The sequence below is a fragment of the Eulemur rufifrons genome, chromosome 2 (genome assembly GCF_041146395.1).
Source record: "Eulemur rufifrons isolate Redbay chromosome 2, OSU_ERuf_1, whole genome shotgun sequence".
Classification (NCBI taxonomy): Eukaryota; Metazoa; Chordata; class Mammalia; order Primates; family Lemuridae; genus Eulemur; species Eulemur rufifrons.
The window spans coordinates 97,794,544-97,810,497 of NC_090984.1; the positions used below are offsets into that span (position 1 = coordinate 97,794,544).

Here is a 15,954-nt window from a genome sequence, read left to right on the forward strand (position 1 = left end):
GTGACGGGGACACACAAGTGGGGCAACTAATATGATGGGGGCGGGACAAGGTCTCACTCTGTTGCCTAGGCTGCAATGCAGTGGTGCAATCATATCTCACTGTAACTGTTCACTATAACCTCAAATTTCTGTGCTGAAGCAATCCTCCTGCTTCAGTCTTCCAAGTAGCTGGTACTACAGTGTGTGCCATCATGCCCAGCTAATTTTTTAAAGGAAAATTTTGTAGAGACAGGGCCTTGCTATGTTGTTCAGGCTGGTCTCAAACTCCTGGCCTCAAGCAATCCTCTTGTCTTGGCCTCCCAAAGTGCTGGCATTGTAGGCATAATAAGCCACTGTGCCTGGTCTCATCTAACATTTTATAAGAAATACTTTCCCAAAGATATAACATTTAACCTCTATTGAGAGAAAAATAGGAGTTTTCTAGTTTAAGGAAGTGGGAGAGGTTAGTAAACAGCATTTGGGGGATGAGAATTGCATGTATAAACATGCAAGAGAATAACACAGTCAAAAATTTTTTGAACAGAAAATAGTTAAAGGATGCCAAGTTGGGAAAGCATAATGAAAAATGATATCCAAAAGGTCATTTGGCTTAATTTACAGAGTGCCATTCTAAGTTAACTGGATAATACAAAGGATACCTGATTATATCCGTGATTTCAAGAGACAGGCTTTCCAAAACCACTGAGAATAGACTGAGGAGAAGGCAAGTTGGAGATAAAAAGACCAGCAAAGTACACTAGGTACAAACAGCAGCATTTTAAATACATATATTTTAAATATTCAAAGTTTAATTTTTAGCAAGAGCCCCAACAGTCTTAAAATAAATAGGATTGGACTGACATCACCAAGGTGGCAAAGTATTATTTTTAATTTTCCTAGTTAATATCATGCATTTAATACTTCATTCAAGTACTCATCATTACTTCCCTCAAACATTTATTATGTATTAGGCACTGTTCCAAGTATTGGGGTTATGACAGTGAGCAAAACAGATTAAAGAAACGTGCCCTTATGGAGTTTATATTTTAGAATCAAAGGAAGCTTCAAAAAGATACCCAAACTGCCAAATTAAGACATAGAGAATAGATACTATATCAAAAAGAAAGATCACAAATGAATGACCTAATATCACACATCTAGGAACTAGATAAGCAAGAACAAACCAAGCCTAAAATTAGCAGAAGACAAGAAATAAAAAAGACCAGAAAAGAATGAAATGCATTTGAAACAAGAAAAAACCCAACAATACAAAAGATTAATGAAATAAAAACTTGGTTCTTTGGAAAGATAAAAAAACAAAACAAAACAAACAAACAAACAAAAAAATGATAGACCACTAGCTAGATTAACCAAGAAAAGAAGAGAGGGGATTTAAATAAGATTAATCAGAAATGAAAAAGGAGACATTACAACTGATGCCACAAAAGATCATCCAACACTACTATGAATATCTCTATGTACAAAAACTAGAAAATCTAGAGAAAATGCAGATTTTTGGAAACACACAACCTCCCAATCTTGAATGAAGAAGAATTAGAAATCCTGAACAGACCAATAACAAGAAATGTGATTAAATCAGTAATAACAAAATTTCTCAACAACCACCGAAAAAGCTCAGGACAAGATGGATTCTCAACCAAATTCTATCAGACCTACAAAGAACTGGTACCTATCTGACTGAAACTGTTCCAAAAGATTAAGAAAGAGTAAATCCTTCCTAACTCATTTCACAAAACCAGTATCCCCCTAATACCAAAGCCAGGAAAACAACAAAAAAAGAATACCACAGAACAATATCCATGATGAACATAGATAGATGCAAAAATCCTCAAGAAAATACTAGAAAACCAATCCAAAAACACATCAAAAGGATAATTTTCACCACAATCAAGTGGGTTTCATCCCAGCGATACAAGGATGGTTCAACATATACAAATCAATAACTGTGATTCACCGAATCACAGTTGATAAACTGTGATAAACCGAATTAAAAACAAAAACCATATGATCATCTAAATTGATATAGAAAAAGCATTTAATAAAATCCAGCATCACTTCCTGATGAAAACCTTCAAAATTCTCAGCAAAGAAGGAAGATACTTCAAAATAATAAAATCCATATATGACAAACCCACAGCCAACATCATACTGAATGGGGAAATGTTGAAGGCATTCCTCCTAAGAACTGGAAAAAGACAAGGATGCCTACATTCAACATTCTTATTCGACAAAGTACTGGTAGTCCTAGCCAGAGCAATCAGGAAAGAGAAAGAAATAAAGGGCATCTAAATCAGGAAAGAGGAGATGAAACTATCCCTGTTTGCTGATGATATAATCTTATACTTAGAAAACCCTAAAGACTCCTCCAAAAGACTACTTGAATTGATAAATTCAGTAAAGCCTCAGGTTAAAAAATCAATGTGCATAAATCAATAGCATTTCTATATGCTTATAATAGCCAAGCTGAGAATCAAATCAAGATCTCAATACCATTTACAATAGCTGCAAAGAAAATAAAATACCTAGGAATATATTTAACCAAGGATGTGAAAATCTCTACAAAGAGAACTACAAAACACAGGTAAAAGAAATCCAGATGACACAAACAAACAGGAAAACACCCCATACTCATGAATTGAAAGAATCAATATTGTCAAAATGTCCATATCAACCAAAGTGATTTATAGATTCAATGCAATTCCCATCAAAATACCAATATCATTTTTCGCAGAATTAGAAAAAACAATTATAAATTTCATATGGAATCAAAAAAGAGCCCAAATAACAAAAGCAATCGTAAGCAAAAAGAATTAATCTGGAGGTATCACATTACCTGACTTCAAATTATACTACAAGGCTATAGTAACCAAAATAACATGGTAAAAGTAGACACACAGATCAATGGAACAGAATGGAAAACCCAGAAATAAAACCATACACATACAACTAAATGATCTTCGATAAAGCAAACAAAAACATACACTGGGGAGAAGATGCCCCATTCAATAAATAGTGCTGGGAAAAACGGAGAGCCACGTGCAGAAGAATAAAACTGGATCCCTATCTCTCACCATACACAAAACTTAACTCAAGATGGACTGAAGACTGAAATGGAAGACCTGAAACCATAAAAATTCTAAAAGAAAACCTAGGAAAATTGACCACACCCTGTATCATGAGTCAGTAAAAAACACATCTGCACCAGAGTGTGTATAGCAGCACAATTCACAATTGCAAAGATGTGCAAACAACACAAGTGCCCATCAACACATGAGTGGATTAACAAAATGTGGTATATGTATACCATGGAGTTCTACTCAGCCATAAAAAAAAAAAAAAAATGACGAACTACCTATTGTATTTATCTTGGATGGAGCTGGAGCTCAGTCTTCTAAGTGAAGTACCACAAGAATGGAAAAACAAACACCCCATGTACTCACCATTAAATTGGTACTAATTGATCAACACAAATGTGCACATATGGGAAGTAACATTCATAAGGTGTCAGCAGATGGAAGGAGGGAGGAGAGGATGGATAAATCCACCGGATGGGTGTGTGCTGTCTGGGAGATGGGCACACTTGTTGGGCGGTGCAAAGGCAGTTTATGTAACCAAAGTGTTTGTACTCCCCTAATACTCTGAAATAAAAATTAAAAATTAAAAAAAAGGAAACCTAGGAAAAACTCTTCTGACATTGGACTAGGAGAAGAATTTATGACTGAGACCTCAAAAGCAAATACGACAAAAACAAAAATAGATAAATGGGACTTAATTAAACTAAAAAGTTTCTGCACAGCAAAAGAAATAATCAACAGAGTAAAGAGACAACCGACAGAATGAGAGACAATCTGCAAACTATACATCCAAGCAAAGAACTAATATCCAGATTCTACAAGGAATGCACATAAATCAGCGAGATAAAAACAAACAACCCTGTTAAAAAGTGGGCAAATGACATGAATAGACACTTTTCAAAAGAAGATATACAAATGCTCAACATCACTAATCATCAAGGAAATATAAATTAAAACCACAATGAGATACCACCTTACCCCATCAGAATGGTCATTATTAAAAAAATCAAAAATCAATAGATGTTTAGTGTAGATGTGGTGAAAAGGGAACACTTATACACTGTTGATGGGAATGTAATTTAGTACAACCTCTCTTGAACATGGCACGGAGATTTCTCAAAGTAGATCTACCATTTGATCCAGCAATCCCATTACTGGATATCTACCCAAAGAAAAAGAAGTTATTACATAAAAAGACATCTGCACTCATGTTTATCACAGCATAATTCACAATCGCAAAGATAAGGAATCAACCTAAATGCCTATCTACAAATGAGTGGATAAAAAAAATGTGATAAACACACACACACACACACACACACACACACCATAGAATACTATTCAGCCATAAAAAAGAATGAAATAATGTCTTTGGAGCAACTTGGATGGAATTAGGGGCTATTCTCAGAAGAGAAGTATCTCAGGAATGGAAAACTAAATACTTGTTCTCACTTATAGGTGGGAGCTAAGTAATGGGTTTGCATGAGGATTTAGAGTGGTATAATAGACACTGGATACTCAGAAAGGGAGAGGGTATGAGTGGGGTGAGGTATGAAAACTTACCTATTGGGTAAAGTGTACACTATTTGAGTGACAGGTACAACAAAAACCTGACTTCACCACTGTCCAATTTATCCATATTAACAAAAAACCATTTGTATCCCCTAAATCTATTGAAATAAATAAATACATACATATATACATACAAAGAGAATAGAGCCTGGCTTGGTGGCTCACACCTGTAATCCCAACATTTTAGTAGGCCAATGTGGGAGGATCACTTGAATGCAGGAGTTTGAGGTTACAGTGAGTTATGATCTTGCCACTGCACTCCAGACTGGGTGGCAGAGTGAGATCCTGTCTCTAAATAAATGAATTAAATAAATAAGTAAGAAAGACAAAGAAAATAGACAAGCTTGGCTAGGAAGCACACAGGGAACAAGGTCAGGAGTTTTTATTAATATTAAATAAACAATTGTTTTATACTTAACAAAAATTCACTTCCTTCTCTTTTGGTTACCAAATAAGCCCAAGGAGTTGAATGGGACAAACATTATTATCATCCCCTGTTTCAGATTTTGAAGCAGAATCTCAGAAAGTTAAAGTCATTTTCTAAATTGCTAAATGGCAGTCAAGAGGCAAGACTCACTCCTGGATACACTGATATCTGTCTCCTGCCTTTCTCATAAGTCACACCTGTGCATAAGAAACACAAAAGGACTAAAGAAAGGGTAAGATGGAACTTTATTTGCTGCTTTAAACCAATGAACAGTAGGTAGGAACAATGTTAGGAATTACTTGTACTTCATGACAATATTTCTGATACTGATGGAAGGGAAGATCCCTGCATCTTTCAGTAAACAATCAGAAATGTGCTCAGTTTCAGGCACGTACCAACATTTCTACAGCTAAGGGGCCAAAACTCAATAATACATGGGATAGTAAATTAGAGAATTTTTTTAACCTGATGAGTGAACCTTAGTCTCCTGGGGACCAGAATAGTATCGAAGATACATAACGAGCCCAACAGTACACAGAAAAATTAAAACAGACAAAGAAGGAATCACAATGAGTGGCAAGAAAACTCTTCCTTTTGCAGATGCTGGGCCACTGTCAACACTACCTCCATAGCCTCTGAGCAGACAGTAGGGTGGGGACCACCCATAGCCACAGTGGCAGTGATGCTTGTTATTGCAGATCCCCTTCATATTGCAGGTCTCAGGAAGGCAGACTTGTGACAGGACAGATAGACTGACACACTTCTTGTGGATGCAGATCTTTCCTGGGCCACAGGCAGTGCCATCTTTAATTTCACCAATGTCAGGTATGTCCGTCCCTAAATGATAGTCGACACCCCAGCAGGTGACGCCATTGATGTGAGTGTGCTGCACAGCAGAATGATCTTGGAAAGAAGGAATGGCTCCCACATTCTCACACTGAACTCTCCCACAAAAGATATCAGAGGTATTACATTTTAGGTATGCCGTGCCATTTATACCACAGTGACCAAAACGGTTTCCCTGGGAGTTGATTTCTTTATAGCAATTCCAAGGTGCACTCTTTGCACCTTTACCAAAAATCTCCCTGCACTGTTGGTCATGGTTATTACATCTCTTTTGATAGCAGTAGGCACTGTCACTACAGGGGATCCCGTCCTGCACATATCTATCTTCTGGACATTGATGGGATGTCCCATTGCACCACTCTGGAAGGTCACATTCATTGAGCTGTTGTCTACAGAGTTCCCCTGATGACATGAATTTGCAGTCTTTACAACAAAGCCCAAAAGCACAAACAGCACCAGGCCTCAGAGTGCAGTTCAACAGACAACAGGGATCTTGTTCACACTGCTGTACAGATCCACAGTCACACTCCTCTTCTCTTTCAACCACGCCGTTCCCACAGCGCTTCAACATAAAGACTTCCTCTAGTCTTGGAAAATTGTGCAGGCATGATCCCTGGTTTAAAGTGGTCTTCATAAAATCAGCATAACTGCAATTGGTGAATTTCTCTGCTGGCACTCTGAAAGCACTCATGATGCAACCTTTTTCCCCACAGAAACAGAACTGCTCATCATGCTGCATGCCCAAAGTGTGACCTAATTCATGGGTCACAGTGTTGGCAAAAAGATACCAGGTGTCTCCTTGGAAATTATCAACTCCACAATCAATAGGAGGACGACATATTCCTGCAACATAGGCTATACCAAATATACTTATAAGAGGATTTTTTATGAAAATATGTGCAGCATCATGCTGTATCTGGGAAAGACTGATCCGTTTCCATTGAGAGAAATCTTCCAGGACCTGTTCTATACTTACTATAGGAAAAACATTTCCTTGATTCCAGATTTCAATCCCAACCAAAATTACATAAGTATCCAACTGCTGATACATGGAATCCACTATGTTGATAACAAGAAATACATCCTGTTGCACATTTGAGAAGTTGCTTTGGAAGTAAATGAAGAAATCGTGGTTTACCACCACAACTAGCTCCAGAAACCATGCATGGGTCCACCAGTTACCAGCAGAATTTTGTTTCAGAGCTGAGTTCTCAACCACTTCAAATTCCAAGTGTTGGTATGCTATTTCCTTTTCTTTTAAGGCACATCTCATAGGTAGGAATTGTGTCTCGTTAGTGTTTATCTTATAAACCAGGTGTTCAAATGTGGTAGAGTGCCTGATGGGTTCAATTTCATAAGTGAGGCCATTTATTTGTAACATCCCTCGAAAGCCCCCAAAACAGGTACTGAAAACAACCAGAGACCCAGGGGCTCCCTCCACATAGCCATGATAGTAACAGTCATCAGGGACAAAGGGCTGATCCTCCAGGAGGGCATGCTGCTCTGTGTAGGTGAACACTGGGAAATGTCTGGAAATCAAGAGCTTCTTGACTCTCATGTGGACAATATGTCTCTGGCCCCCAAACAGCAGGCTGTAGGAGAGCCATCCCAGAGCATTTGCACCTCTGCCTCTGCTTGTTACCTTCAAGGGAATCACTATTTCTGGGGAGCTGAGGCGTTGTGAGGGCCCGGCCTGGGAAAGGGCGGGTGGGTACCAAGACACCCTAAGCCAGAGCAGCAGTAGAGTGACTCTCATGGATGCTCCAGCCTCCATAGCCACCATTATGGCGCCATCTGTCCAGAGCAGAGGAGTGCAGAGTGTGGGAAACTGCTGGTCTGGCTCCTGCTGAGATGCTCAGGGTGCAGGGCTGACCTTTATAGATCTGTGTCTTGGCAGAGTTGGATCATCAGAACTGCAATGCTGAAAATAAAAATAAAAAGACAGGTGGGGATGGTGATAGGATTGGGTAAGAAAGTTGGGAAAGAAAAAGCATGGAGAGACAAAAAACTGATTGATGCGTCAAGAAAATACTTTGGATTTGCTTTTCATAAATGGGGTTGGGGAATTAGAGGGTATAGATAAAACAATATTGGCTATATGTTGATAATTGTTGAAGTGGAAGAGAGGTATTTATATAGTTATTCAATTTTTCTAGGTGGTATGAAAACGTCCATAATAAGAAGTTAAAGCAAAAGTAAAGAGACTTAATAGTACGGTGACTTTATATCTCAATTTGTGCAAGACAGTATTGGTTTATGCCTGTTGCCTTTGCAATAACTATTGATAGTCTCCCCCCCTTTGACTGTGAAAACTGGAGACATCAAAAATAATCACAACAATTATTGCATCAATTTGTATCAGTCTTATGGTTTACTTTAGTTTTTCTTTATCTCAAAGTGATTTACTCTCTCCTCATTGGATTCTCCTTCACTCATAACACTATTAGACTGCAAAATCCTTACTGCAGGGTTAATGATTTTCACTCCTTTCATAATAGTATCTTCTATAGTGCCAAGTATATTTCTGTGTACAGTGAAAAATGCAAAAAGGGAGGAGTGGTGGTGAACTGCCTTGGATTATAAATGAATGCCACTTAAAATGTATTCTTATTTGATTATAACTTTTAGAAGAGGAAAAACATGCGTAAAAAGCTGACATCCTCTAAGGGTATGTATGGGGAGAACAATGTTGTTCTCTCCAGTTACCGGCAGGAGAATCCCAAAAACAAAAGGAAATGCCTTCAGAAGAGAAAATGAGAATCTATGTAGTTTAAAGGCCTTGCAAAAAGGAACTCCATGTTGTTAGGACAAAGGCATCAGAGTGCCTAGTATTTTGGGATAGCCAGGGAGAGCCCCAATGTTTGCTCAGATATATTTACCAACAGTATTTGAAAGTGGGGAATTTCTGCACCTCGCATACAGTCTGGCTGGTAACACTCACCTATTTCTTCCCTTATTCATTAAGCAAGCATTTATGTATTTGGAGCACACAAAGTGCAGGACATTTACTAGATATTATTAAAAAAAACTCACACATCATTAAATGAATTATCAATTTGTGGAGAAATTTGTGGCAGGAGCAAGAATAAACTTTAGGGGGCCTATAACATTGTATTCAATATTTTGTAAATTTTGTAAATTACACGCCCTTTTCTTTTGCTGAGGGGACAACACGTAGATTTCATCATAGTCTCAAATGACTGACAAAAATGAGGCTAAGAAACACTAAACCTGTGTAAAAACAGACAAGTAAACAGACAATTATAATATATGATCTAAACCAGATTAGTCTGAGGTTAACAAAGTTTATGTTTCAGGAAGCTTCATTGTACAGACTTCCATAATGAGCCTGGAAGGGGCCCAGCAATGGACTTTATAAAAGTCACCAAATTAAGAGTTTTCAAAATTAGTTCACTATAAAAGAAAAATTTGAAATGCACTGAAATATTACAATTCATACATAAAGGACTTGATAAAGGTTTTCTAAAATTTGGTAATAATGTATGTCATTTATCTCACTACCAATAACAAGTTGTGAAGCTGAATTTTTTTCTAAGCTATTAATGATACAAAATAAATTTTTAGCAAACATGCTGGGGAAAGAATATGCCTTTCAGTTCTTGCCTTAGAAATTATAACAAAGTTGTCATAGAGAGGCAATTAAGAAGTGGCAATTAAAAAACTGTAGGGAAAACATATAAGTGTGTCAGGAAGTTAATATAAGTATGAGGGAGTAAATTTTGTGATGTTTATGGTGTTTTCAACCTTTTAAAATTTATAATTTGTTTCTTTCTTATGCTAAATAAATGTTCATTTTTATACATATTTTTTGCAATTGTAATTTGGTATTCTTTTTCTTAAAATAAGCCTGTCATCATGTAGATACATCAGGCCTCAAAATTTGATTCCACCCTTGATTGTAATAAACATACTGATGAAGGTAAGTGCAGTTTCTCATAAGAACACAAAGGAAGAGCATCTAAATCAAGCTAATCCAAGAAGACTTGGATAGAAAAATGAAGATGTCAAACCCAACACCAATCATCTCCTGGACTCTGAATCTGTTTCTAATCAATGCTTTCTTTACCCCTTATTCAAGTTCCCCAATAATATCCCTCCATACGCCTTCCCCTGTGCCTTCCAGAGTCTTCCTTTAGTGACAAAGGAAGACAGAGAAAGAAGAAATCAAACTCCATCCTCAATCTCTTCACACAAATCTCCCTACATCTACTTACTTTATTAAATCTGAGCTTCAACAGAATTCACTGCTTGCCCTAAGGCTTGCTCTACAGAAGCTCCATTCTCAGAAGTCATATGTACCACATGGTCCAGAATGTGACTTCCTGTTCTCCACAGCTCACAAAGTCAATACCAAACCATTCATCCTATAACATCTAGCTGCACTATTTTTTATATTTCTCATCAACCACCCTATCACTCTTGCATAAACTTCAAAGGCTTTGGCACCTGACTGATAGTTATTTTCCATCAAAAATCCTACTGTCCTCCTAGCTAATATTAGCCAGTGTATAGACAACCCATCTAAAAACTGGAGGGTTTTAAATGGTTACTTCTTCAGTTCATCATCAGTGTAACTCGTGGGCTTACCCACTCATGGTCATAATTTATACCTTGTCATCACACAAAAAGTTCTTATATCCTAAGCAATTTACCAACAATTTAAATCCTTCCAGCTCTCCCTTACTCTTGCTATTTCTATTTTTCAAACTCAAAGAGAACCCAAATACTTTTGTCTTTCATTGTCTCCCAATTTCTCTCAATCTCACACCTTTGTCTTCCTTGTCATTTGAGCCATCACTTCAACCACTGTGTGCCAAAATCTTTAACTCTCTAAAGTCCTACTTACAACACAAATCTGGAGGTGGGGGTCAGAGAACTGTATTAATCTTGTCATATAATTTCTTGACTCCTACATCAAAGCCACCAATGGTACCATGGGGAAAAAAAAAATCCAAAACAATGTGCTTGTGAGAGACTTAAAAAGATAATGTACAATCAGAACTGGAATGGCATGTCCTGTCTCCAGGGCCTAAGGAATGGAGACATGAATTCAGCAGATGTTTCAAACCCTCCCATCCCTTATTTTTCCTCTTCTTTATTGTCCTGGATATTACATTCACACCTCCTTAATGTTCTGAGTTTCCTCATTTACGTACAGTGCCAGGAGCTGAAAATTCATTCTCATTGCCTTTCAATCACAGTATAGTTAGCTGAGTACCGTTTTCCTTTCTAATATAAAATATTTAAGTTTTTTATTTGCCCTAGATTTGCTATGTGGATGGGGAAGACTTGTTTCAGTCTGAACAATATCCTTCCATTAACTTGCCTGTAGAGCCTGGCTCCATCTGAGCAGTTTCCATTGCTGTAAGGTAGGCACCATATTCCACAAAGTGCAAGTAGCACCCAAGAGAAAAGAAAAAACTTCCAAGGACAAACATCTCTGTATTGGGGTGAAATCCTAACTTCCAGATTTGCTCTCAGTGTCGCTCTTGATGTGTTTTCTGCTTGTTATGGAGTAGGAGTTGTTATGGATGGGAGGATGAAAAGTGGGAAGAACTAATAAAAGATATACTATTGTGGAGAAGACTGATAAGCTGCATGAACCTCTTTTATATTATTGTTTTTCTTGGAGCTTAGCATGAGAATAGGCAAGAATAGGAAAATAACTCCAAAGAATCTTTCAGCCAGACTTTTTTGTCTTCATTCCTAGGACTCCAGAGACCAAACTCCTGAAGGAACATCATTCTACCATCAATACTATGAAGTGGTGCCACTAAAACTCCATGTTCTCTAACATAATTGGACTCTCAAATTAGATAACAGATGTCCTCCACATGTTTTATAAACTTTTTCCTCCTTTCCCTGCAGCTATTTCAAATTCCTCAACATCCCTACCTACTCATCTCCCCTCTTACCCTAATGCACTGTTCTTCCATCTCTCTGTCACTAATATCCGACCCATTAGAGAGTCATGGGATTAATTTAGTTGGTTATGACCTGCAGTTTTTTTCTTTAAGGAAATAGAAGATTCTTAGCAACTCTTGCACACTTGGTGCCAAAAATTTGGGACCATATGTGTGTGTGAGGCCACTAGGTCACAATATAAAATGGATCATTTTCTCTGGAACACAGCAAAAAATATATCTACAGTGATATCAAATTGAAGGGCAAAATGGTTTCTAGGCTTTTCACCATTACAAACCTATCTGAATCCATATCCATATATACCTCTCCTCCACCTCACTCCCCACCCAAGTCTCATTGGAAGCATGATTTCCCCCCAGATTCAGGTAGTAGCCCCTTACTCTCTGTTCTAGATCTTATCTTCTACCTACTTGAGGGCTGATTCTATCGATTTTCCCTACTCTCAACTGTATCTTCATCTTCTTCTATTTTGCCTGTTTTTATTGGCAATTGGGGTAAGCAACTCATCCTGATATGCTTGCGAATGTCCTGGTTTTAAAACTGAAAGTCCTGCATCCCAGCAACCTCCTCAGTTCCAGCCAAACCAGAATGGTTGGTTACCGTACTCCCTAGCCATACTCAAGTCACTCCCATCTTTAAAAAGTAAAACAAAACAAAAATTAAGAAATGTCACATTATCCAAAGGACTACTCTAGATACCAACTTATTCATAGAACCAAACTTGATGAATGACCTACCAGTAAAAGAAACAGTAGTTTCCATGGCCCTTTCTGTTTAGATGGTCGGTACCACCCTTTATCAATGAACAAAGATTTGTAGTTGAGACCACACAGAACACAGGGAAATATAAGCTCTCCCCCTTTTGTCTCTCAGGTTACTAAATTCTAGATTTAGCTGCTTAGCAACAAAGATCTTTCACTTCTACAGAAATAACTGGCTCTCAAGTGTATTGTGCTCTGACTCTACCACTTCTATACAATTTTATTTCTGAATTCAATATAATGGGAGTTGGATAGCCTCCTCAGCTCCAGTCTACGTTCTTCTACAGTGTAGATTCGCCTCTGCTTCATAATTTTGCTCATGCCATTGCATTGGCCGAGACAGTCTAATCACTTTTCATTATTGGACCAAATTATTGTAACTTTCTAGGGTAAGATCAAATTCCACTTCCATTATCAAATCTTTCCTAAATAATCTAGACAATATTGATATTCTACCACTTCCCTTACTACTATCATATTCAATGAACTTTTATATTATAACATTAATAAACTTGCTATTTTCTGTTTTATATATGTTTTTAAAATTTCATCTCTTATTAGACTATAATGTTTGTTAGGAGAATATGTTCAAAGTGGTTGGTTAAGAATTTATGGGATAGTGATTGGCAAAATATATAATTGTTAATGAACCCACAAGGGGGTTCAATGTTGCTCACTGCATAAAAAACCAATTACTGAGACAAAAAGGATTGTGAAGGAAGAAAGGATTTATTGCAGGAGACACATCTACTGGGAAAGGAAGGTATGGACTGCCTCAAAGCCACCTCCCTGATCAACAGGGTCAGGGTTTTTTCTAGAGGTGAAATGAATAATGCATGAGGGGAGTGAGCATCACTATGTGTTTGGGGTGGAGTGTAGGGCACACAAGCACAGTCAGAAATCATGCTAGTACATACATCCCATTTTCAAAAAATGGCAGATAAGTCCCACCCAGGTTGGCGATTTTAGTATTAAAATGAACTAGGTGTTAATATTTGTCATTCTTTCAGCCTTATGAGCAGGCTCAATGGGTCCTTGGGCACAATTTGTGGTAGAGTATTGCGTACCTTGTCTTCTCCAGACAAACAGGTGTGTAAGGCTTTGTAGTTATCTCATGACTGTTATGGTCTGGAGTGCGAGAAAAAGACCACCTAAAGACCGAAACTGAGCCAAATTGTCAGTCTTTATTAGTTGGCCAGTGACTACCCTCTGCACCGCTATGAGACAGCTACACAGAGAGCAGTCCTGAGCCAGGAGAGGCCGGGTCTTTTAAAGGCAAAAACTACACTCTGAAAAACTATCCAATTGCACAAGCAAGGTTACAGAAGCCAAAGAAAGCATTAATCTTAGCCACGATACATTCTTATCTTGTTTCAGCAGGATTGGGGAGGGGTTGGGAACTTTCCATATCTTTGAGGTGGGCTTTCATAGGAGTCACACAGCTAAAATTTAACTCTGAAGTAGTATGGTTACAGACAACATTAATCTTAGTTAAAAATATATTCCACATTCCACTTTTTGCTTATCTGGGTACAGCCCTATGTTGGGTGCCTCAGTGCTCCAGGGCGTTTCGACCCTGGGCTGACTGCTAGTTTATCTTGTGGACAGTTGTGTGTAATGCACCATCCTCCTCCGTATTCTCTAAGCTTAAACATACTAGCAGAAGCGAGACGGTAGGTTCGGAGACAGATAAGGGTCAGGTGGAAATTTTCCACTCTCCTAAGCAAGCAAGCATAATACAGAAGCTAATGTCTGGTTATTGGCTGCCTATGGCCCCTAGGCCCTAACAATGACTGCAAGGAAGAGCCACCATTTCTGGGAAAGAAACTCCACAGGGAATGCATCAGTGCAACAGAAAGTTACAAAGTTCTGGTCAGCAAATCTTACTGACCTGGGAACTTGAAACATAAGAGAACTACAAGAAAAAAAAAAACTACAAAAAATGTTTTCTTGCTTATGGAGCTGGTTACATAATCTGAGCTCAACCATATGTTAATAAAAATTGGATACAGGCTGGGTGTGGTGGCTCACACCTGTAATCCCAGCAATTTGAGAGGCCAACGCAAGAGTATTTCTTGAGGCCAGGAGTTCAAGATCAGCCTGGGCAACATAGCAAGACCCCAACTCTACAAAAAACAAACTAGACAGGCACAGTGGTGCACACCTCTAGTCCTGGCTACTCAGGAGTCTGAGGCCGGAGGATTGCTTGAGCCCAGGAGATCAAGGTTTACAGTGAGCTATGAAAAAGCAATCCCATTTACAACAGTTACCCAAAATATAGAATATGATCCAGAAATCCTACTTCTGAGTATATACTCAAAAGAATTGAATCAGAATCTGAAAGAGATATCTACACTCCCATGTTCATTGCAGCACTATTTATAATAGCAAAGCATGTTAACAATCTAAATGTCCATCAATAGATGAATGGATAGGGAAAATGTAATATAAACATACAATGGAATATTATTCAGCTTTAAAAAATAAATGAATCATGCCATTTGTTACAACATGAATAAACTTGGAAGATATTATGCTAAGTGAAATAAGCCAGACACAGAATAACAAATACTACATGATCTCACTTATATCAGGAATCTTAACTGTCAAACTCATAGATGCAGAGATTAGAATGGTTACCAGGGGGCAGGGGAGGAAGAATTGAGAGGTGATGATCAAAGAGTACATAGTTTCAATTATGCAAGATGAATAAGTCCTAGAGATCTACTGTACAGCATAGTACATATATCTAACAATACCATGTTGTATAATTAAAAATTCATTAAGAGTGTAGACCTTACTTTAAATGTTCTTTTAAGAACAAGAAGGAAGAAACTTCTAGAGGCAATAGCTGAGTGTAGGGCATTATATATGGTGATGATTTTATAGGTGTTTACTTATCTCCAAACTCATCAAGGTGTATATACTACATACATATGGCTTTTTGTATGTCAATCATACTTCAATTAAAAAAATGCCTGGGTATCAATTGTCCATCTCTAAAAGTATACTCCCAAATTCCAGCTATATGGATCCAAGGTTAAAAACATTACCTTTAAGGGATTTTTATGTTTTATGTCTAAATAAGCCACACATGTTATATGCAAACCAAGAATGCAGGCCACAAATTTGAATTGCAAATTCTCAATTCTACAGAGACCAAAAGAAAGTCCTGTAGCAGCACCACCATCTTTATCTTTCCTACAAAGCCAAAGTCATAAAGAAAATATCTCAAAAATGAACAATCACAATCTTTGAAGAAAATTTGTTGCTTCAACTGTTCTTGCCAAGTAAGAGTAGGACCCATGCAAAATATCAATGTTTACTT

The 15,954-nt window shown here is 37.7% G+C and overlaps 1 protein-coding gene across 1 annotated transcript; it reads right to left on the reverse strand.

The window, feature by feature from the left end:
• Positions 1 to 5,295: 5,295 nt before the first annotated feature.
• On the reverse strand, positions 5,296 to 12,701 carry LOC138380706 (disintegrin and metalloproteinase domain-containing protein 21-like). The gene is made up of 2 exons (XM_069465085.1): positions 12,603 to 12,701; positions 5,296 to 7,840 (listed from the first exon to the last, which is right to left on the reverse strand). Exon 2 carries the CDS (start codon positions 7,700 to 7,702, stop codon positions 5,534 to 5,536), a length of 2,169 nt encoding a protein of 722 aa, XP_069321186.1. The 5' UTR covers positions 7,703 to 7,840; positions 12,603 to 12,701; the 3' UTR covers positions 5,296 to 5,533.
• Positions 12,702 to 15,954: the final 3,253 nt, after the last annotated feature.

Excerpts from the sequence above, each read along its gene's own strand:
- LOC138380706 (XM_069465085.1), bottom strand. The coding sequence starts at position 7,702 with ATGGTGGCTATGGAGGCTGGAGCATCCATGAGAGTCACTCTACTGCTG.